General features: G+C 40.9%; 1 protein-coding gene across 1 annotated transcript; it reads left to right on the top strand.

The window, feature by feature from the left end:
- Window positions 1–5,537: 5,537 nt before the first annotated feature.
- c1d (C1D nuclear receptor corepressor) lies at window positions 5,538–13,052 on the top strand. Its single transcript, XM_080781506.1, has 5 exons — window positions 5,538–5,634; window positions 6,643–6,787; window positions 9,700–9,766; window positions 10,288–10,343; window positions 11,056–13,052. Coding segments are annotated over exons 1-5 (483 nt in total). The 5' UTR covers window positions 5,538–5,632; the 3' UTR covers window positions 11,269–13,052.
- Window positions 13,053–24,439: the final 11,387 nt, after the last annotated feature.

Consider the following 24,439-nt stretch of genomic DNA (forward strand, 5'->3'; position numbering starts at 1 on the left):
TCTCAGGGCGGACACTCTAACCACAAGGCCACTGAGCTGGTTCTAATTGTGTAGACTTCTTGTAAATTAAATTAAGTAATGTAGATGTTTAACTATAGAGTTAAAGAGGTAAAGATCTATAAGGGTTAATTTGGGTTAATAAAAGTATTGTTATTTCCATTTCTCGAAAAGTAAAAAATGTCAACATGCAAGGCTTCCACCCGACATTTTCTCCTTTCTCGAGTGTGCTTGAAGTTTGCAGGAATCTGCAAGCTTGAAACGCTGTGCTTTTGCTACTTTAGTGGAGTGCTGTAGTTAGTATGATCAAGTAGGGCAGCATTAAATATGGACAGCAACGATTTGCAACGGCCCGGGTCTACCTTCTTGAGTCCGTACATCCCCATGGCGTAGTGGTGCTCCTCCAGAGTCTGGCCCAGCAGGAAGTGGAGTCTGGCCTCCCTGGATTTGAGCCTGATGGCCGAGGCGAGGTACACTGCAGCCTGCTCCAAGGTCTCCAGAGGATTCTCACCATCCTCGTAATGCAACAGGTCCCCTAGTGGGGAGAGTGTGACGTGTGAACATGTGTGTTGACATCATCATACTATATCATCTCATCTCATCATCTGGTGAGAAACGTATTTGGTACGTGCAGACAGTGCTTCCTTGCTTTGTGATACCTGAACAGCATCTTTTGTGTTTTGTATAGACAAAGACATCAGAGGGAGGTCAGAGAGAGCACAACTGTTCATTCAACCGCTTCCAGGTGCAGTAGCTTGATACAGTACAAGAGCAATACCTGGTATGTATTTCAGGAGGTATTAACTCTCTGTCTCTCTCTCTGCTTCTCTGTCCCCGACTCCCCGGTTGTCTTCCTCTCTCCCTTGTTTCCGCACTCTATCACTATCACTGTCTCTATCTCTCTCTCCCTACTTCTTTACTGTACTTCTCTCAGGTCTCTCCTGTCCTGTTTCTTTAATGTGCTACTTGTCTTTTCCTTGCGGTTCCAGTGACTCCCTTAGCTCAGTCTGTGAGATCAGTCTCTGATGTCTCTTCTCAGAGTCATGACAATTAGCAAACCACAAGTGGAGACAAGCTGTAATTTGACCTGGCATGTCAGGGAAAAACAATTTATTTAACACTAATTAGTACTAATTAGTATTTTTCTTCATGTATTTTTCAATGGTCGAGAACGGTAATTTGCTCAGTAGGATGTTTTTAGTAGGAGGTTTAGTTTTATCCATTTGCCATAGTATCTAGTACTGACAGCCATATAATACAATAGCATCTACAAATGGTGGCTGGTGGTAATCTGCCAACATTTCTGGTGCCAAAGTGTCTGATACGATCTACAAACTACCCAGCTAAGCTCCTAGCGTTTGTCTGGTGGCGTGGTGTCCATTTCCCAGCATGCGCTCAAGGCGTAGGTAGGAAGTGATACTGTACATGCCTGGCTTGGGAAGGCGTTGTCTGTAGAGTTTCAACTGGTCCTGAGCCAGTACGCAGAGATCATCCACAATTCCTTGCCTTACTGCCTTTTGCAGTCTCCTCTCCCAGTTACGCACCTATGCAGACATTAGACAAAGACTACCAGTTAACCACAAATCTACAAGCTCACAACACATATCACATTGCGTTGTGAAATTGCTTTTTATTTTAATATATTTTATTGGGCATAAGTGAATAATATGTAATTTATACAATGTCACTTGCCAAAATCAAACTGATCAACACATTTAGCTTATAGATCTGTTATTTGGGGAATTTTACATTAGGTCTCATGCACTGAAAATCCAATAAAAACATGTATTATGCTCTACCTCCATTGTGTGTAGAGTCTCTATCACCAAGGTGCTGGCTGATGTTGTAAAGTGCTGCTTATACCAATCTGTATCAGCCACATCCTGAAAGAAATATATTGCCCTTAGTGAGAGACTAAGAGATCAAAGCTGCCAACACACACACACACACACACACCCACACACACACACACACACACACACACACACACACACACACACACACACACACACACACACACACTCATAGGCAAACACTTAGAAACTTTACATGCATTTACAGAGGAAGGAACTTCAATCAGCAGCAGTCCCACTGCAAGGTGAGCACTGACGTGTATAAAGGATGAGGACAGTGTGGGTCGATAGCAGTGATTCTGGCCCCCTCTGCCCTGCCGTTTAATCATTTACACTGACCTTTATGTCCAGCTCACCCCTGGGCCTGCGGGGACAGTCCAGAGCGTGCGATCCCACCTCAGACAGCTTCATCACGTGATCACATCCTTTGAAGGAAAAATAAAATCAAAGACCACACGCTACTGGGCAGCTTATATCTCCAGTGATATATTTAGGATGAATGTACCAAAAGTTGACACCTAACATTGAAGCATTTTGTTTTCATGCTACTTCAGGAAGAATTGGTTTAATCACATTGCTGTCATCCAGCAAATGCCTTTAATAATGAAAGCTCAGCCCTCCTACATATTGGACATAAGTCATGCTGTTTATTTGGGTTCTTTTTGCTTTAATTGTTCCCTGCTAAATAATTTATGATTCATGTTGGAGCAAAGAATCAATGCAGGGCACAACAAGAGCTCTTGTGACACATCTCAGCTCAGCTGTCTCCCATGGTCATGACTCATGAGGCCAATGTGTTACAAGATGTTTGGATCTAGCGACAATCAATGTTTATGAATAATAATGTGCAATGCAGTGTGTTTAGCATAAATTGAAAATTGACTAAACGACAAAAGGTCTAACATTGTCACTTCAGCTGGGAGTAAAAATAATAATAATCAAGTCCTTAATTACCGTAAGTTATATGATCCACAGCAACATACAGGTAGTTACATGGTTAGGTGATACTACTATAGGTATAATCAGAAGTGAGGGGATGTAAGTGAGAGCATGCCTCTGTAAGCAAAGAAGCACTTGACAAGCCCGGCGGACATCTTTTTGTCGAGCTCCGCCTCAAGGACTTTCCAGCCGTCTCCCAGGGGACATTCGTTGAGTGGGTCGACCTTTGACCTCCGTACCAGCATCTCGATATAAGGGCCTGAGAAGACGTGCTTCGGGTAACTGCAAATTAGCAAGATCAATCAATGAACGACCCAATAGGGCCAGCAACTGAAAGGCAAATGTTAGACCAAACTATAGAAGGCTTTGTCAGCTGTCGTCCATGTTCCCCCTTTTTCCCCCATTTGATTGTTTTTTTTGTTTTATTTCACTCACACTAGACAGTGATGCTGATTATGTTGTTTTTGTTGTTGTTATGCTCCCTTTAGGCATTGATAATATTTTTTTCTTTAAATAGGCTCTTCATTTTTGGGGAGTGCTTTTGAAAACTCTTCTTCTTCACGCCAAACAAAATACATTCGGAATCGAGATAGCAATAGCTTCTGACATTCGTTTTGTTTGTCCAAATTTCTTAGGGGATCCGAACATAATCGCTTGAACATGCGCTGCTCCCGTGCTTGCGGTTATGGTTAGGTTAGGGATAGAGGTAGGTTGTCGGTCTAATGACCGTCAGACCAAAACACAATCGGAACTTAGTACTGCACCCATTTCTCAGTTTCAATGTTCTAGCTCAAGCTCCTTCCCACCTTGGATGGATGGAGATAGGCCTGTACAGGGCAGTCAGAGACACAGGACACTCGAAGGCCACCTGGTCCCTCCCATCACTGAAGGTTACCGCCATGGGAATGGGCTCTCGAGTCACAAACACTGTGTACACCTGAGAGAGTGTGGAGGGAAGTGTTAGTTATATCTGTCTAATGAAAAATACAGGAGTGTGGCTGTATAGAGATATCCTTGCTGCAGCCTTGATGTTCTGTTGACCTAAATGTTTTTTTTACTTACAAGTAACAGGAGTACCAAACAGGCACTTTGGTCATGCTTTAACAACCTTCAAATTATGCACAATATAGGTTACCACTAATCACAACTACGGTATACACTTTGTCCTGGCTGTCATTCGAGAGTTTTCTAAAATTAGGCATGGATTACAGGAAACGCGAGACCAGACCATGCACGCTTCTATACGTTTTGAAATATAACATAGGCTACTTTGTGGATAATCTGAGACAGCAACGCATGATCATGAATACTATCTGCACTGCATTTCTATCAACATACAAATCCCTATGTATTTGTATGTCATATGTATTATCCAACCTGTAAATTGCTGCCATCTGCTGAGGAGACTCTGATCACTACCACAGTGTCTCCCACATTCAACAGGACTGGCTTGGTGATGTCGTCCTCATTCACAAACACTTTCATGTCTTTGTCAGGCAGCTTGGGCAGCATAGTAACTGAGTTACAATAGAAAGGAACAGTGCCTACAGGAAAATATGAAAATTGGACCTGTAATGATGTACAATCTGAGTTTAAATATATATAAGTTAACACTATTTATTTTGCTGTGTGAGGTAAAAAAGAAAAAAACAATAAAAAAATCCTTATTTGAGAATGCATATTACAGTACCGGTATCTTAGAAAAGTATGTATTCGTTTTTACAATTCAGTCAATAGTAGGCTAAATAAAAGGTAGGCCTATTTGAGGATTGTTTCTTTCTAGGATTGCTTGTTGTTTCCTTCAGGAATTAGTCAGTGTAGGTATACTTTGGTTACTTGAAAGACACTTTTCTTTATACTCACTGTTGTATTCATAGATGCGAGTGTCAAATTCAGGGTGCAGTGGCACATTTCCATCGATGGTCAGCTCACTGAGCTCTGCAGCTGTGCTGGACAGCTTGGTTAGCTCTACACGGTATTTCTTTGTGGTGCCATCTTCAGCAACCACCTCTATTTCTGCTTCGTTCACCCCATCATTCAGTCTAAGTGTCTTGGAACCATCACCAAAGAGCTGGAGAAGAGAAAAGAAAAGAAAAGAAAAGAAAGGAAAGGAAAATAAATTGATTTACACGATTAAAGGATTTGCTGGTAAAAGTTAATTGACTTAATAAAAATAAAAATAAAACTTTCTACCTACAATTCTGTATGAAGCCCCACAGTCGCTGGTCCTCAGGTCCATTGTGACTTTGTTGACATGGCTTGCCACAGTCACTTTGTAGTTTGTCACATCTTCTCTGAATGCTGGCTGCAGCTTCCATCCAGAGAAGGAGAGCCTTTCCAAGTCACAGTTGTCCATGTTTTGAGCCTTAACAAGTGCAGCAGCTACTCAAATAAGTGTTTTCAGCAGTGCTGAAAAGTTGCTGAGTGCTGAGTGTCTTCTCCAGAGATCTCCTAACATTGCACCCAGACTGGAGTCTGGCATTTCACTACATTAGCATAATCAGGCACGGACGCCTGGGGTTACTATGGTGACTGGCAGCTGACTTGACTACTATGTCAAGAGTTTGAATTACCCCTTTTTAATCTTGAATTGATATAAAGTAATACATGGGACTGATTACGGATCACAACTTTGATAACCATTGTGAAAGCTTTAGCTAAAATTGGAGAATATAATTCGAGAAACCACTAGGGTACCTCTTGAAAATTAACTTTTTTCCATTCCGAAGCAGCAGAGGGCAGTAGAGCGTTCAGTACGGCGCAGAAGAATAAAAACACACTGTTGTTGTCTGACGCCATTTCCTGTCGACTGAAACGTGCGTTCACGGTGTACACTACAGCAAATGTAAGTGAAAATGTAGTAATTTAAATGTTTATGTGGAACTAAATGCGCATCGATATTCAGCAACATAAATGTGTATAATCATTAATCACAATGTGTTGACGTCAGTGTTATCTAGTCTGTGCAGGCGTGCAGCTAACTTTAGTTTTCCAGACAGATGCTAACGTTAGCAAGCTAACTTACTGGCCAAGATTTAGACACTCGTAGATTTATTATCGATTCTGCCATTTGACAATTTCAGAGGCTATTACTTACTACTAGCCCTGAAACATGACATAATCGTGAAGTACGAGCGCACAAGCTTTGCAATTGAAGGGAAGAATGGATGAGTGCTGCTCACTTTTCAGGGCAAGGACCCCCAAATTAATATGTATAAAGCCATGGAACCTCATCTGAAAATAGTTTGTCCAGGGACCCCCATAGAAGACTTGTTTGTTGTGAAATAAATCTCAAGATATTTTGGAAAGCAGATCTACAAGCTCACAACACGTGACGTTACATCAATGCGTTGTGAGCTTGTATAGCTATTTTCAAATAGCCGATGTAATAATAATATATACGATTTATATAGCGCTTTTCTGGGTACCCAAAGTCGCTTTACAGAAAGATTTACAGACATATTTATTAGAAAACTATTTAAAAAGGATTAAAAGGTTAAAAACTAGAAATCAAAAGAGGGACAAACAAGAAGGGTGTGTGTGTGTGTGTGTGTGTGTGTGTGTGTGTGGGGGGGGGGGGTTTATGTAGGGAAAGCCAGTTTGAAAAGGTGGGTTTTGAGTGTGCTTTTGAACATTTCGAGGGTGGGGGCAGCTCTGATGTGAGTTGGGAGTGAGTTCCAGAAAGAAGGGGCAGCCACTGCAAAGGCCCTGTCTCCCCATGTCCGTTTGTTAGATTTGTGGGGTTCCAGTTGGTTGGCAGTGCTTGACCTGAGGGTGTCGATGTAAACATTTGTCTGCTTGAAATTCAATTCACACCCAGCCTCTCATATTATTTGTGCCTTTGTTTGTACAGGAAAATGGGAAAAGAGGATGTTCAAGCTGAGGACTACCCCACAGAGATAGCGGAACAACTCACAGACTTTGAGTCCTCGGTCACATCTGTAAATGGAATGATACAGAAGATGATATCAGTTCCGAGAAATGACCAACTGCAAAAGGTAGGACACCATAACAGACTGAAACACCCCCTGTCTGTAAATATTTGCTGACATATAAATCAATCTTAAACACCCTGCAGTCAATCAGTCTGGCTACGTTTACATGGACAGTTAAATCCCCTTTTCATTCAGAATAAAAGTTCAAGCCTATTTAAAGTTGTCATGTAAACATAGGAAATAACCGGGTCAGAGGCACTACTTGTCTTGGAGAACAATGGGGTCTCACAGGGTCAGCCCACCAAAGAAAGGGTTTGATACATTACAAAAGCAGCTACTTGACTCATGCCTTGTTCCCTAACAAATCTACAGTCAAATGCTGATGTCAGTTTGTTCAATTGGACACAGAATTGTTCAGGATGAAAAGCAGTTTTGTCTGCCTCTGTGAGGTTTTGTGACACCTTCCAAGATAATAATGCACATGACAACCGACAGGGCGGCGCTGAGGCACAGTTGAAGGGGAAAGGAGGAAATACAATTCGGTGATCGGACAAAAATGCTTTTTTATTAAACAACGTGGAATGCACGGTTGATAATAGCCGACCCAGGAAAATTCCAAGGTCCATGTGTAAACTGCAATAAAACTCTTTGTCCAAAACAACACACCTTAATGCGCACAAAGTCTTTTGGCGCTTGCAATGCACTGGATTTTACTTAGTGTGCTGTGCACACATAGCAGCCTACAATATATGATTTGTTTGTAGGCCTATATCAGGTTGTGGCCTGTCACGGGTCACCTCCCAAACGGCAACTTGCAGACAATTTCTGCGGCTGTGTCCGCTGTATGAATCGTATGATCCACTCCACAGTGTCCACACCAAACACACACAGGTACGTGCGTAATCACTGTCTCCCCGACACCCGCTGGTTTGCTAATGCCAACAGTCGTTGAACGGAGGCAGTTTTTAGACCTGTCTGAAGTGTAGCCGTGAGCGAATACACATTCTGTTGATGGCTGTGCGTCTGCCACGCGCCCACTCTGCGATCCACTTTGATGAAGCTTTGAGCTACTGGTAGCTTGCAATCGACTGGTTGGTTACCCCTGTCTTAGAAGGTGGTGGTGGTGCTTTAATACATGGGTTCTCAACGTTTTTAGCTGGGGACCCCCCTGGAAATGCTTTGGCCATGTCTTTTATTTGTGTGTGTTTACTTATTTGCATTTGTGTTGTGTTGTCTTGTGAAAAAAAATAAAATAAAAACAAGGAATCAGACCATAGCAGGGCTCGAAATTAACTTTTTTACTTGGTAGCACTGGTGCTCCCAAATTCAGAATGAAGGAGCACCAGAAAAAAATTAGGAGCACCCACCAAAATTTTACGAGCACCAATATGTAATCGATTTTTTACATTCATTATTATTACACTTGTAGCCTACAGCAGTGGTTCCCAACATTTTTCATGTCAAGCACCCTCAAATTGACACTCATTAGCCCACGGACCCCCATTTGAAAATATATGCCAGGGACCCCCATATGAGAAGATTTTTACGGCTCTAGCAGTGATTTTCAGTTATTTACATTTCAAGGACCCCCAGTTTGACCTGAATTAGGCTACCGTTCCCCATTTCTATCTCTGGGACCCATAAAATCAAAGTTAATTTAACTGAGTGTACAAATGTACAGTGAAATTGGTTTACCCATAGTATGTAGTACACTCTCAGAGTTTCAGACCCATAAGGGTCCATTTGGTTCCTAACTATCATTTAACCGAGGACCCCTAGGGATCCCCGGACCCCACTTTGGGAACCACTGGCCTACAAGCCAGTTGGTATGAGATGCTATTTTTGTGGCAATAAACCAGTTGAAAATATAATTAAATTCTAAATACTGTCTCTGCTATAATTTCTGAATTTGTAAATGGCTACAAAACCCTTTGTTTTATGTAGGCCTGCTTTTTGATTGAAGTAAAAAAAAAATATATATATATATATATATATATATATAGGCCTACTGTATATATTTATGAGAAGTTATTTTCATAACGTCATCATAAATGTGTGTGTGTGACTCCACACATTCCATTCAATTGAGCCCTTTTGTTGTCTCTCACAGCTGAGGACCTCAGGTCCAGCTGATGTTGATCACCCAATCAGTCCACGGACTGACGGGAGGTTAGAGGAAGTAGAAGAAGCCAAGGAGATATTTCTTTAAACAATCATAACTCTGGACAGGAATGGACTAGGAACTTACTTTTTTTTTTGACATGCTCAGATCTTTATGCTCTACAAGTTTAAATCATCTCGCGGGAGGGAACCGGCCCGCGACACTTTCGGTCGCGATCGTTTTGGTCGCACTACAGTAATTATATGCAGTAGCACTGGTGCGCCCAGTTATATTTTGAGATCGCACAGATTAAAATTCAGGCGCATTTGCGACCAAAATGGTCGCTATTTCGAGCCCTGCATAGTTATAATGTCATAGCTATCGGCCCTAAGAGTAAGAGATACATCTTGGCTCTTACGCCATGTAAAATATATTGTGTCATAGTACACAAAGATCAATAACATAATGTACTGGAAATAAGGTTACATAACCAATCATAATTGCGAACGCAAGAACGCAATGAGCACTTACTATGAGATCTAGCAGATCATGTCTGTCCGTGCGTGTGTCCCCCCTTTGTGCCCATATATGGAGCTGAGTGATTTGTTTGTGATTTATGCAACACACTCCATATTTGGACGTATAGCTGCTTTGGGGACTCCTTATATGGTTATGGCCAAAACTTAACTTAAAAAAATAATAACTTAAAAATAAATCTTAAAAAACCCCAAATATGTACGAGCTGCGTTCGCTTCCCGCGTTTGCGCGTCTTACTGGTAACATAATATAATTTCTTATTTTCTTCCTCACAGCCCCTTTCTGTAAATATTTACTGTAAATTAATCTTAATTTTAATCTGTTTTTTTTTTTACAGCTGGATCCTCTGGAACAGGCCAAACTGGACCTGATGTCTGCATATACTCTGAATTCACTATTCTGGAGTAAGTATCATTATTCGTTCTAGTCTCTAATTACTGACACGTAATGTCAACCAAGTGTTATGCTATGTTATGTTACAGACAGTACATGTTTTGAATTCTCACATGGGAGAAGATTTGTGAAGCTGATTGGCACTATGCATGGCGACGCCACCGAGCAAGAGATCTGATGATGATCAGCCTATATACTATAGGAACATTAATTTATTATCTTATTTTTTATTAAAAAAGCTTTAGAAGCCGTTTTAAAAATCAACCTCAGGTCTAAATGGGATAAAATGCATAGTAAAAACTACCTGAATGAATTATTTGAGAAATGCAATGTGGATGCTGAGGATTCTTCTGTTCTTGCATCCAAAATTAGCATGCATTGGGTTGTTAAAGATGGAATCGCAGGTACAATAAAATGTCAGAAATGTGTATGAATGTATAATTGCAAGTTAGGCTACTGAAGCTGCATGATCTGAAGCAAAGTGAAGCGACTGTCGCGAAACATAGTCTAATTAATTTGTCCTTTTTTTCAGTGTACTTGGTTACACAAGGAGTCAACCCCAAAGAACATGCAATTAAACAGGAACTGGTGAGTTATTTTTCCTTCATTTCCCATTCTCCAATCCAATCTACTTTATTTATATAGCACATTTTACAACTCAAGGTTTACAAAGTGCTGCACAGGAAAATAAGAACTAAATACACTGTAGCTTGTAGCTAAAACACAGAAAAACAACAGCAAGAATACAAGTCACAGCAGTGTCAGCAGACGGTGAAACAAAACATGGACCATAGAAATTCTCAACCGGGGTTAAAAAGCCAAGGTATAAAGGTGGGTCTTAAGGTCCCTGCACACTGGACACGTTTTCAGATTTTTAGCAGCGTTTTTCCGTCGGGTTTTCCGAAAACCGCGTCCAGTGTGATTTAAAAGTCTCGATGGAAGGGGCTGGTTGGATGTGGGATGGGAGCGCATTCCATAAAGTGGGGGCTACGAAAGAAGGCTTGGTTACCTCTGTATTTGTGACCTTAAGATTTAACTAGCCCGCAGACCACAGTGACCTTGGGAAGTATAAACCAACAATAAATTCCAAGAGATACTGAGGTGCCAAACCATTCAGTCAAAACAAACAATAAAAACTTAAAATAAATTCTGAAGTGAACAGGGAGCCCGTGAAGTGAAGCCAGAATGGGTGTAATGTGGTCACGCCTGTAAGTTCCTGTTAGGAACATTCTCCATGTTCTCCCTTAAACTCTTCTGTGTGTTGTCCAGCATTTCTTCATCCACTTTCTGTCTTTCTTAGGAGAGAATCAGGTCGTATATGAACAGAGTCAAGGAGATCACAGAAAAGAGGAAATCTGCCCGTCTGGACAAGGGGGCCGCTGCTCGCTTCATCAGGAACGCTCTGTATGACGCAGAAGCAGGAAGCTCCAAACCGGACAGAGCTCCTAAGACGCCTGGAACACCCATGGATTGGGGTGATCAACAGTCAAAACGGCCAAAGAAGTCAGAGTAGAATTTGATCTAGGTTTGAGTTGCATCCTTTTTTATAATGAAGTCACGGCCGAACCTAATGTACAAATCACATGGTTGAACCCCTATCTAAGTTTAATCAATGTGATGGTCTTGTTTTCTTGGACAATGTTAGTTAACCACTTAAGTTCTATATGCTTCATCATACAACGATTAGCGAAAAGCTAATTGTGTGAGCTCTACCGGCTCACAGCCTCACAATGCATCACGCATTGTGACCTTGTAGGTCACAAACGGGGATTAAATTAATCAGGCCAACATAAATAAACTATTAGCATCATCAATCAGTCAGTCAGTCCATGAGCATTGAGAACGCTCTTTTGGCAAAGTTGGTCTTAATACAGAATTATTTTATTCCTGCACAACATTGTAAATTTCAACACTGCCCTCGTCAAAGACATACAGTACTATGTTTTCTTTAAGAAAACGGCATTTTAATTGCAAGTTGTAGGTACATTAATATGTTCCCCAGCCAAGGGAGTGAGTTGGCGGTTATTAATAGTCTGGAATAAGACCAGTCATGGGTTTGCAATTTCTGCATTGTGATTCTATGAATCACTTGTTGATGATTATCGTTAGTGTTATCCTTTAGTTTTTTCTGGATGTCATGTTTAAAAACGTCTTATAAACCGTATATAGGCTTGGCCATGGTATTTTCCTATTTGCCTAAAAACAATGAGCTGACTTTTGAGGCAAGAATCATTTTTTACAGCCCATGTGCAAGCTCAATACGTCACTGCTCCCCCTGGCATGTCTATACTGACATACCCCAAATACGGACACCATTTTGAAAGTAGTTAAACTCATAGATGTATAAAAAAAAAGATGCCTCATTGGCCGCTGCAGTTCATTGGAGCGACGTGTCTCCACTGAAGGCAGGAAGTCAAGCGGAAGTGCTGAAGGCACGCTGCGTCGCTGCCCAAGTGACGTCACTCATGTGAACTCCCCTGTCTCGCTGCCACTCAGGTGACCACTGGCTAATCACAGCGAGTCTTCTCCGGGAATTATCAATTAAATCCAAGGTAGCTTTATTGGCATAAGAAAGCAAACGTTTACATTGCCTCTGATTGGCCTACTGAACGTCCTCTTCCGTTACGCACATGTATGCTTTGCAAGGAATCTCTGGAAATCTTTGCCTTCAACAGAGACACGGAAGATGTCTATGGTTAAACTTCCCAAGTAAGCTGAGGTCTATTGCACTCCATTTTGTTTGGACACCTGACTGGATGTCTTCTGTCAGGATTCTGTTTAGTTGACTGAATAATTAAATGATATCCTGTCAAAACATTGATCTGAATTTTGCATTTCCAGCTTTCTTTCCAAAAGTGCTAGATTTAGTTTTACTTGTGTGCAATACATCTGCATATTTTATTAGCTTCAGTAGAAATTATCACCTGCTTCGAATGCTATCAATGCATTGAAAGAAATGATCAGTTTCCTGTTGGCAGGGCAACAAACAAACTAAAAGCTTTGTGGCAGCTCTCCCTCCTATACTGCTATCTTTCTCCCTCAGTATCTTCTGTCTTTATCTCCTGGAATAGATCTAAGCTTGTGTTCAATGTGTTGCATTTTTTAACAAGTGATGTACAGCTGCGTGCGTCGCTGTTCCCTTGCAGTATAACCATTTCAACTTTATTGAATATGCCATGTAATGGTGCAACGCTGCATTATATATCTACTTTATCTTTGAATGTTTTCAGAGTTTAAAGATCATTTTGTATTTGGTGAGATTTGGGCTTTGCTTTGTTTTTTTCACTAAAATACAAATTTAAACAACGCAAAAAATGAACAATTAATTTGTTGTCTTTATATTGTATTATATATATATATATATATATATATATATATATATATATATATATTATAGTATTGAGTTGGATCAATGGTCCAGGAGCCTGTGAAGCCTGAGACTTCAGGTTGTTGATAAAAAAAGAGATTGAGTCGGGTAGGTCTCTCAGCAATCACTAGCTGGTATGCAACAGTGTATTGATAGAATTTTGGCAACTCTTAGTATTGTATGTGTAGTACTTGGAAGTTCAAAGCAGCTTTTGCCTTATACAGTGCAGAAGATCATTGTGGGTATCGGACGTATGACCTTTGGATCACAAGGAAATCTGTTACTGCCATATACCTTCCAGCACAGTTTCAATCATGTTACCATAGTCTAATAACTAAGACTTCCATATTGTTTCCTTTTAGTAATTCCCTCTGGACAACCAGAGATTTTAATCTTAATGTGCCTGCGAGTCACTGGGTCCTTCTAATCAAGCGCAGGAAACGGTGACGTGGTGAGTTAGCTCCTCAGGAATGAACCGATTCATCCTTTTCATCATCTTCCCCTTGCTTTTCTCATCCTCCCTGCCGCAGCGTCCAAAAATGACATTTGTTTAGCCAAAATCTCTACTCCCGTCCCATACTTTTTCCAGAGAGATGTTGATTCAAACTCATTTTCAAAGATGTGTGTCAAGCCTCCACTGATGAACGGCCCTGTCTGCATATTGGAAAAATATGTATTCTCCCCCTTCGCTAATGCTCTCCTTCCTTTGCCCTCATGAGCACATGTGCTTGGTATAAAGGAGTTAGGTCACCGTCCAAGCAAAATTTGAACAAACAAACTCATGTCGATATGGCCTGTGCTAACAAGCTCCAAATTCCATTTTTCGTCCCCACGGTTGTTTATTTGTGCTGTTTGCGAGGCAGGCTGCTGCTCTGTGGTGAGGAAGTTTACATTATAGAAAGTGAAAGGCACCAGACCAAAATGGCTTCCCTGGGCCAGATGGGAGTTTGTCAGGAGGCTCCCAGCCAGAGCTCAATCAGCAAATGGTTAATTCATTATCTCTCGTAAGGGGATTTGTTCCATTCAAGTTGCAGCCCAGACATTTTTATGAAGAAAACCTTTTAACCGGGTATGGAGCATGTTATTACAATATAACTAGTACATGTGCTGTGGCTGGAACTAGGTTGTCTCCTTGCTCTTCCATTGAGACAAATGGATCCAGGTGTATGGTAGCCAGGACACTGGTTGACAACTAGCACTGCCTGAAGCTAGTAATGCATGTATGTAATGCATAATGTGTTTACATTGACAAGGCGGGTATAGGCCTATCTTGAGTGGTAGAAAAACAATAGAGCATGCACATCCACTAACTAAACGCCAGGTGCCAGGCTGAGGTAAACAATAGTAAAGAAAATAAGGTCCGCACTCCGCACAGGCCGTGAGACTCGAAACGTCATGTCCATGTTAAGAAACCTCAATATATTTTAAGCTTTGGAGCTTATTCCAGTGTGCGGACCTTATTTTCTTTTCTATATCATGTGGGGTTTGATGGTGGTGCCTGTGCCGCGGCTAACCCTGTTACGATGTCCTAACTGATTGGGACATGCCATAAGTTTAAATCCAACTCATGCCCTGTGTCACATGGCGTGACATCTCCTCACCCTATAACTCTCTCTGCAGTCTCTCAACATTTCTAAAATGTAAGTTGACCCCATGGGAACGTGATGGCCTTGGCTTGAATAAGTGTGTATGTGTTTCTGGGTGGCAGGTGAAAGACCTTGGCCTGTTTTATCCTGTTTGACACACCAAGCATTACATCCAGTCATTTCTGCCGCCTACTATTTCCCTTCAACTTCTGACATGTGCACTGATTAATCATAAGATTATTATTTTTTCTTTAATCCTTTTGAGACTGGAGCAAATAACTTTTAAAAGGTGGAATTGTAATGTGGAGAATTTCTTTTCCTTTTTTTCTTTTTCCCCCTTTTTTGTGAATCAATCAAATATTTTCATTCTGGTTTTCAGGATGCAAGACTCCTTCATATTTTCTGTGTTTGCTTACTCCAGAGGATATATTTCATATTTTCCAGATTTTACAATTGCTCATAAAAAGTAGGTTTGCTTTATAGACTCGGGATGGTTTTCCTGCAGTTGGGGACGACGACACACATTCCCATTTCTGAGCCTCTCATTAATTTATTTGCTAAAATGTATTTTCAGTTCATCCACTGCTGCCTATTAGTGCTACTACAGTTACACAAATAACACCAAAATAATCAGTTTATAAAAAAAATTAACAGTGAACAATTCCTCCCTTAACAATAAATAAAGTTAGGAGAAAAATATGACATTGAGGTATATTGAATTGAATATTATACAATAAGGTGCCTTTTTGTCTATTTACTGAATTTAGAATAGCAGGAGGATGAAAGAGATGAAAGACTGATAGTTGTGCTGGTGTCTTTCAACATGGGCTACTGTACTGGTATACAGGGTTTCATCCAACTCAGTGAAATGTAAGGTACAATGGTGGGTAAAGACTCAGAATAACAAATAATTACAGTATATGTATCCTTCCTGCTAACAATTACATTTGTAGATAATTTGACTTTGAAAGCATACAATCAATGTTAATTAACTCTGAGTTAAACACTGGTCGTACTTTAAACGCTAGCATTCTGTGTGGCCTTGTGCAACTTTGAAACATTAACATTCATATATTTCAAAAGTGCAAGACAGTAAAATAGTTATAGTATTCTACAACCCCTGTGGATTTAATGCCACTTCAAATCCTTTGCTCCCATTCATTCAGTTATACTCAGTCTTTCATCCATTTGTTTTCTTCACACCCACAGCTTATTGGTCAACTTTGATGCAATCCGATGGATGCTGGCAATACCCCCACTTCACCACAATGTAATAACTTTACCATAAAAATCCCACTACGGACTGTAAAATAACAGAAACAGGCAACACATTATTTCACTTATGAACTTAATTAACCGATTCTTTTTTATTTTTTTATATATATATTTTTTACATCATGCAGCATTTTCTGGTTTTGTACAATAGGGATTCAATTAGTGGTTTTCTTTTTGACTTGAAGCAAAAACAATAGCAGAACAAATGATGTTGAGCCTCATTTCACGTGATTATGGTAACCAGTGTAATTTACTTAATACTGTAGCCTACTTAAGTACAACTTTGAGGTACGGTATTTTTTACTTTACTGGAGTAGTAGGCCTATTTCAAGATTTCAGTAGGTAGGCCTACTTTTACTTTACTTTATATACTAATAATAAAACTTTAGTTACTAATTACTTTGTAGATTTTGATTATTACAAAACATACATTTTCCACTTCAGTCCTGTATACATTTCGACCATTTGAAAATAGCCAATCTGCAAGCTTGTAGTTCTGCTATTTAAAAAAAAATTAGACATATGAAATGGGACATTCTGCATAATGAGTACTTTCTAGTTTCTACACTACTTACGTACATTTTGATACCAATACTTTAGTACTTTTAATCAAGTAAACTTTTTGTTACCATACTTTTACTTTACAAATACGGGTACTTTTTCCACCACTGATGGTAACAAACATTATGTATTATTGTTTGAGCCGTGTTTTTTAATATTTATATTATTTTGGAAGTTTTGCTTATATTTTGGTGTCATTATAATACCAGACCACAAGGGGGCAGTCGATGCCCACCCACCACCACCAAGTCGCCTAATCACTGATTAAATAGACACAAGTGTGTGGTTTTGAAACTGGACCGCGGGAAATATCATATGCTACAGAAGTCGTTCTTACCACAATTAAGCACGCAAGCAGCCAAGCACATAGAAACAGAAGGAATTATACAATACCGTATTAACCTAAAATACACGAGGGTGAGGTTGGGTATAAATTGCATAACAAGTAGGCCTACTGAATGCCAAGGAAGCAAAGGGAGGACTATACGCTGCGCAGACCATGTCAAGTACAAAGTGGTGAGTCCAAACGCCAATTTAAAGCCATTTTATTTCTAAACGAACGCCACTAAAGTATCTGTGGTTATCTCCTGACTTTCATGTGCAAGACTTTGTACAAAGTATAAAATGCTGCCCAGCAACAGGTGAATAAATAGTGCAGTGCAAGGTCTAGCAGTTTAGACCTTTCTTTGCACTCTCCCGTCACCCCCATGATGACATTAGCCTAGCTAGCTAATGTCAGTGGATTTTGCTTTCAAAGATAATGATGGACTGCCGAAGCCTGAGCCATATGCTTATGCAGAGAGTTGCCTTCCCTTGAACCTGACATCTGAAACACATGGGCATCAAGAGACGTCTTTGAGTTTCCGCTCTTTATATTACAAGATGTGGATATGTGTTCCAGTTACTTTACAGACAGTGAAACATCAATAAATAGAAGTCCTTATAAGCAAAAACAAAAGTAGGCCTATCTGTGAATTGAAACAGGCTTCTATGAGAATGCAGTGCAGCAAGAAGAAACTAATATATGCCTATTTGAGAGCTTATATATAGGCTATATGTAAATTATTTTAACCACTTCCAAAATGTGTCACAACATGACATAAAAGTGAAGTATGAAGTATGAACATATAGGTCTTAAGTGGAAATTCTAGAAAGAATGCAAAAAAGATGCCAGTGATTTTACTAGCCATATTAACCCCAGCCAGGGCGTTCCTAAGTCTCAGTGAACCCTTACAAATGAAAGCACAAAAGTATGTTTTATCATTATTGAAATATCCTTCCTCCTCTCACGGACAACAGATGGTAAACGTACAAGAGGCTGCTGACCCAAGAACACCTGGCATGGGACAGTGGAGGCCTGGAGGGAGAGCTGAAGACCCTACATCACACCTGGGGTTCCATAAAGACACTGGCCCAGAACAGACAGGAGTGGAAATCCTTCGTTGCGGCCCTACTTGCCTGCCGGCATAAAGGGCAGTAAGCAAGTAAGTACTTCTCTCATCTCTCCCGTCATAAAAAGCAGTGTGGCTTTATTATGATGATGTCACAACAGTGTCACGAGCTGAAAAGCTTGCCAGCCATGCGGTGATCTGAATACCTCATCCTTTACTCTCTAGACTGGTCTTTACTTCTGACCAGCTTAAAGGGGAATTAAAACCTCAGCTCATATGGCCACTACATGGCATCGGGGCTTTTCCCCTTTAAACCGTGGGCTTCCGATGCACAAAGCCTCTCTGAGCTGTCTTGAAGTCTTGGGATAACCATTTACCCATCAAAGTTGAACCTATGGATTCTTAACATTCATACACCTCACACACACACACACACACACACACACACACACACACACACACACACACACACACACACACATGCACGCACACACACACAGTAACACACTCGCACACACAAATATATACTTACACACAGAGGGACTTGCTGCACACGGGAAAACACACACACACACACACACACACACACACACACACACACACACACACACACACACACATATGGATCGACACATTAAGGGGCTTATCCTGAGACACACACATGCACGCACACACACTGGCAGCAGCAGTCCTTAAGCCCATCATTTGTCATCTCGTGAGAGTCAAGGTCCTCAGTCTGAGGCTTCGGGCCTGAAACATTCCTCTGGAAATTTACGTTCCAACAGCTGCGGTCTCATCCGCCTCTATATGGACCTAGAAGACAACACTGTCCCGGCAATGATGAGGGGGATCTAATCCATTACACACCTCCAGTCGAGAGAGAGAGAGAGAGAGAGAGAGAGAGAGTGTGTGTGTGTGTGTGTGTATGTGTGTGTTTCCCAGGGCGCGCATGTGTGTGTTCGAACACACACAGTACATGGTCTGTGTGAGTGTGTATGTGTAGACCTCTTGTCTTTTACTTTTATCTGTGTTAAGGAATTTCCACACAATGGTTACATACATGGTCAATGCACTTGTGTATGCACAAATTAAGTGTGTGTGTGTGTGTGTGTGTGTGTGTGTGTGTGTGTGTGTGTGTGTGTGTGTGTGTGTGTGTGTGTGTGTGTGGGGGGGGGGGGGGGGGTTGGGAGGAGGATGAAATGGATCAGGGTGCATGCTGTAGGGGAATTTTCTCTGTAGTGTCAGGAAGATTCAACAGCTGGATTGGGAGACGGAGGCAGCTGGACAAATTGCATTGTAAAATATATGCATAAGTTCCAATAGTAATTTACTTCTATTGTAACTAATGCTGGAGTCATGTTATCATAGTACAGCGTACCGTATTGTTTTACAGGACTCAATAGGAGTATTAGGTTTCAGTGAAATAGCTTGTACGAAGATCTGCTCTGAAGTTGTACACATTTAGGACAAAAACTTTTCTTTTGATTGGACGTTGTGTGTGTGTGTGTGTGTGTGTGTGTGTGTGTGTGTGTGTGTGTGTGTGTGTGTGTGTGTGTGTCCGCATGCCATGTATACAGTATATTGTTGCTTTGTGCATACTGCAGATATTGAAGCAGCATTTTTACCTGAACTAGGTTTATTCAAAACACATACTGTGTACACTCCCTTATGTTTTTGTAATGTAAATCACATTTAAGCCAGAATCTAATAAAGGTTTTCCTATGGCAATGGCAAAAACATTCATAGTGCATTCTGCCTTTACTATACCTTAAGGAAGCATTTGGACCCACTAAGAAAGAAAGAAACTGGAAAGTGGCTAGAATTTCTTCACAGCATACACACAGAAGATGAACAGTAAGAGGCCTCCCTCTTCACCACACACCTAGTTTCCTCTCTCCCCTGATAAAATAAAGGGTTTATTGCGTGTCAATAACCCCTCTCATCCCTCTCTGCCCTCACTCTCACAGCCAGGGTTTACAGCTAGCGCTGGGAAACCTGGCTATAGGGTTTGATGGTGAGGGCCGCGGGGCTAACGGTAGCACAGGGCACAGTAAAAGGATGGAGCCCCCCTACACACACACACACACACACACACACACACACTTTACGATTATGTGAATGATGTAACCAGGGAGTGTAAAAGAGAGCAGCTGAATGTCCATAATACTGTACGCAACTGGATCATAGCCTATTGGATTGATCACAGCCATTATGAAACCTTCACATTTTACACATGTTGGGCATTTAGCCGACATGCTTATCCAGAACAATTTCCAAACGTGTAGAAAATGGAATTTACAATAAGAATCAACAGTAAAACTTTACATAAACGGTCAATCACATTTTTAATGCATTATAATGAAAGGCTTCATCCCACTCGTTATAAATGTTTATAATCATGTACTGTATGACAACTTGACACAACCAATCTGGGAACCCATTTGGTAAAAGAATTAAAATAAAACCTTGAGCTTAATCTGTCTTCTTGAAAGAGTACTTATATAACTGGCCTAAGTTATGTGTATATGTTATGTGCTTTTCCGCTGAGCTTATAATGCATTATGACCAGCATTTAATAATACTTCATAAACCAAGTTGTTATGCATAATTATAAATATTTATAAATTTATAATGTGTGGAAGCCTGTGCATACCGGTATTTATAATGCATTATAAATGTTATTTATCCCTACTAGAACACTAAAGCCGGGTGATTTTCACCTGGACAATTATATTTTTGTAATTTTCATAAGGTTGCTGATGTCTGAGGTGGGTGGGCCTTTCAGTAGCGTCATGATGCTCAGGGACATCATGCCATACATCCACAATGGTCTTTTTTCCCCCCTGGATCATTCTCATGGTCCCAGGAATGGGTGGACCAAAGGAGCTAGCTCAATTTGATTTATTTTAGGAATATCTTTTAAATAATACCCACACTTTTCACTGATTTTGCCGAAGTCATGATGAAATATTAAAGAAGAGTACCTCAAGTTCCCATGTATTGCTGTACTTCAATATATTTTGATGAGAAATATTTATTATGGAATATATTACATTGGGTAAAATATACCCGGGTTTAGTGATGGTTTGAAGGAAGTTATGTTTAGTGTTCTAGGGATATTCATGTCAATTATGATGCTTTATAGACTCGACCTTCAGTGTGTGTGTGTGTGTGTGTGTGTGTGTGTGTGTGTGTGTGTGTGTGTGTACGCGTGCGTGTGTGTGCTGTACATGCATTGCACGCTCACTGGTGTGGCCCGGAGATTGCTATTCCCAAAGCAACCACAGGGTGGCAGTCCAACACAGCAGTACAAGCCGAGTGCTGACAGGCCCACTCCCATAGTTTTTGGGCTCCTGTCCCCTCCCCTCCCTTCCCCGACCACAGAGGAGATACAGGCAGATTAGCTTTGGCTTGCCCAGTAATCACCCTTATCACACGGAGGAAGCAGCAACAGTGTGCAGAGTTTAATGACAGACGTAATTGTTTTGGAAGTCCCACGTTATGCCACGGTGGCGTGATGAATGGGAACCACAATGCACGGTGCTGTGGAAGAGATTGCGGGTGCACGGTTGTTATTTAAGCTCATTTGTTATGGTGCAACTTTTCCTCTGGGGGTTTCTTATAGCTGAGGGAAGGGACTTCATTTCAAATGAGGTGCAGCAGAAAGGAACGGTTATTTTGTTTATGTAACCAACCATGAGTTTGTGTGCATGTTTGTTGCACTTTTATTTTTAGTCATGCAAAATCATATCTATATATATATATATATATATATATATATATATATATATATATATATATATATATATATTGCCCTGTTCCTTATCTTGTAAACATGCAAAATCTATCCACGCATTTTTCTATTTCAGGCAGATATGTTTAGTCATTTTATATTAAGTTTAAGTAGGCCTACAACATCAGGCAGATATTAACAGAGAATTAGTAGCCTCGGAAACCCAGACGTTTTTATTAGAGAATTAGTGAAAAGCCCACTACAAAATATGTATAGAGGAAGGAAGCAGTGTAAAAGAAAGTCTGTGTATAGATGTAGGCTTTTACTTTATTTTACAGTATGCAATTTATTAAAGGTCCAGGCTACTCTATACAGGGCCATTCATTGAAATCAAACCACAAACCTCGTTTTTGGGATTTTCCTTTTATTATACAACATCCCACCAACATTCAATAACACACAATATTTTTTTAAATAAAAATGAAACAATTATAAAATAAAAAAAGATGTACAAGCCGGCTTTGATATAGGCTTGTGATATCCGACTATGCCATGATTAATCAGTATTCCAATACCCTGCAGCTTGCAGTAGATTTGTCTGTTCATAACTCAAATCTACGTGAGAAACACATTCCAGTGCTACAACCTGAGCATGCACTGACAATGAAGGCTTGAATGACAGTTAATACGCCACTTTTCAATAAGGGCTGTGGTTTCGTCAACTGCGTGTCTGCGTAAATCCCCTTGAAATGTCTTCGGCTGGTCTGAGTTGCACACCGCAGGCTGTAGGGGCTAATCATGATCCGATAGACACACTCAACATGCTTGGGCTGACATCAATTGGCGTGTGTGTGTGTGTGTGTGTGTGTGTGTGTGTGTGTGTGTGCGCGCGCAGCCGCGCACGCATGTGTATACTGTAGCTATGTTTATCCATTTGTGGGTGCTGATACCTTATGCTTGTCTGTGTGTTACTGCATCTGTGTTTGTATGTGTACTATATCTATAAATACCATGCAAGGAGTTGTGTGTGTGTGTGGGGGGGGGGGGGCAGTCTCTGCCTAATTGTGTGTACAGTATGTGCGAGAGAGAGCTTGCATTTGCACACGTACAGTACATGGTGTGTATGGTCTAATCTGCAGGGGCCCATTATTACACTTTCATAAATAAATGAACATTGTATTTTGTCTATTCAGTGTGACAGACAGAGATACAGAGGTGATTCTTAACGTTGGAGTCTATTCAGTGTGACAGACAGACAGACAGACAGACAGACAGAGGTGATTCTTAACATTGGAGTTTTGGAATGCTGTGTTCTGAGACAGCTGCAGTGTAGCCTGTCATTCTCACATCGCTCCGTCGCTCGGGGGCCAAAGGCAAGGAGGGGCTGTCGTGAAAATGCAGCCTCATCTGATAAGGCCGGCGGTAAGAAGATCCACCCAAGTCTTCTCCTCAGACGTAGCATGAAAAGGCAGCTCTCGTGTCTGATAATGTAAACATTCACCAAGAGTATTTTCTGCGTAGGCGGAGAAGGATGAGCTCCAATTCTATATGGTACTTAATGGGGGACAAAAAAGATTGAGAAAAAAAAAACGAAAATGCGAAGATGTGGCGCTTTGATGACAATGACAGTATTATATGCACATTTGGTGTCCGTTACCTGGTGTAGTAGGTCAAAGTTCTTAGTTTTCCACTGGCACTTTTTTATAACCTTCTCTCAGGCTATCCAGATTCCAGAATCTCATAGAAACAACTTGTGAGGATATTGCAAGTGGGCCCCCGAATAATTGGCAAAACACTAAGATGGCATTCATAATTTCCTAATACAAAAATATGTCATTTCTTTCTCTATTTATAACCTTGACAATTTAGATGTGTATAGGTTTCAAGATTTTCAAGTGGGTTGAGATCCAGAAAAGGCAGGGAACCACTGTCTGAAGCCCAACACACACCGGCTCCGTCCGACGCGGCGCGACGCGTTGCCGCCTGGAAAATAGAACTGGTTCTATTGGCGCGCCATGCGACGCGGCGGACGGAGCCGGTGTGTGAGGTTAATTGAAAATAATGGAGGCAGCTGTTTTGACGCGCGGCGGTCGCAGACGGTGTGTGATGGGCTATAGACAGTTAGACACATGCACATACAATCGCTACAACAAATTTGGATTACCACCCCCACCCTCATTTTTTTTGGAGCAATTTGAATTGCTCCAAATAAGCTATGCCACTGTGTTTCAAGCAGTTCTTGTAAAAAAAATTATGAGGATCTCGGGATCCACATAAACAATGCTGTTCATATGGCTGGACTGTGACAATCTACAGTATGTCATTTGTCCATGACAGTGCTTTTTAACCAGTGGTCGTGGGACCACCAGTGGTCCCCAGCTAATTAATGGAGAGTTGGAAAACCAAATGGACCTTATTAGAGTTTTGTTTAAAAAATGTAAAATTAAACCAAAAGGACCCTTACGGGTCCATTTGGTTTCACTTTACGCCTACGTATAGGCTAAACATACCATCATCATCACTCGTGTTACATTGACATTGGTGACCTATACATTTCTGCAGCACTATAGGGTAAAAGGAATAGTCATTTCACTTTCCCCAGATGAAGTACCAGGACCCTCTTCTATACAGTATATCTCCCTGGTTCAAATGTGTAAAAGTGTGATTTTGAGTCCTGTTTCATTTGCACAGTGAAGGCGATGAGAAACTCTCTCAGGGCAGCTGCAAGTTTTGGAAATACCAGTCCCTGATGTCAGAGCCCTGCTCTGTCC

This window comes from Protomyctophum bolini (assembly GCF_963924005.1).
Source record: "Protomyctophum bolini genome assembly, chromosome: 14".
NCBI lineage: Eukaryota > Metazoa > Chordata > Actinopteri > Myctophiformes > Myctophidae > Protomyctophum > Protomyctophum bolini.

Bases quoted from the DNA above. Each gene is read 5' to 3' on its own strand.
- c1d (XM_080781506.1), top strand. The intron at 9,767-10,287 runs GTAAGTATCATT...CCTTTTTTTCAG, and splicing joins TCTGAATTCACTATTCTGGA to TGTACTTGGTTACACAAGGA. The intron at 10,344-11,055 runs GTGAGTTATTTT...TGTCTTTCTTAG, and splicing joins ATGCAATTAAACAGGAACTG to GAGAGAATCAGGTCGTATAT.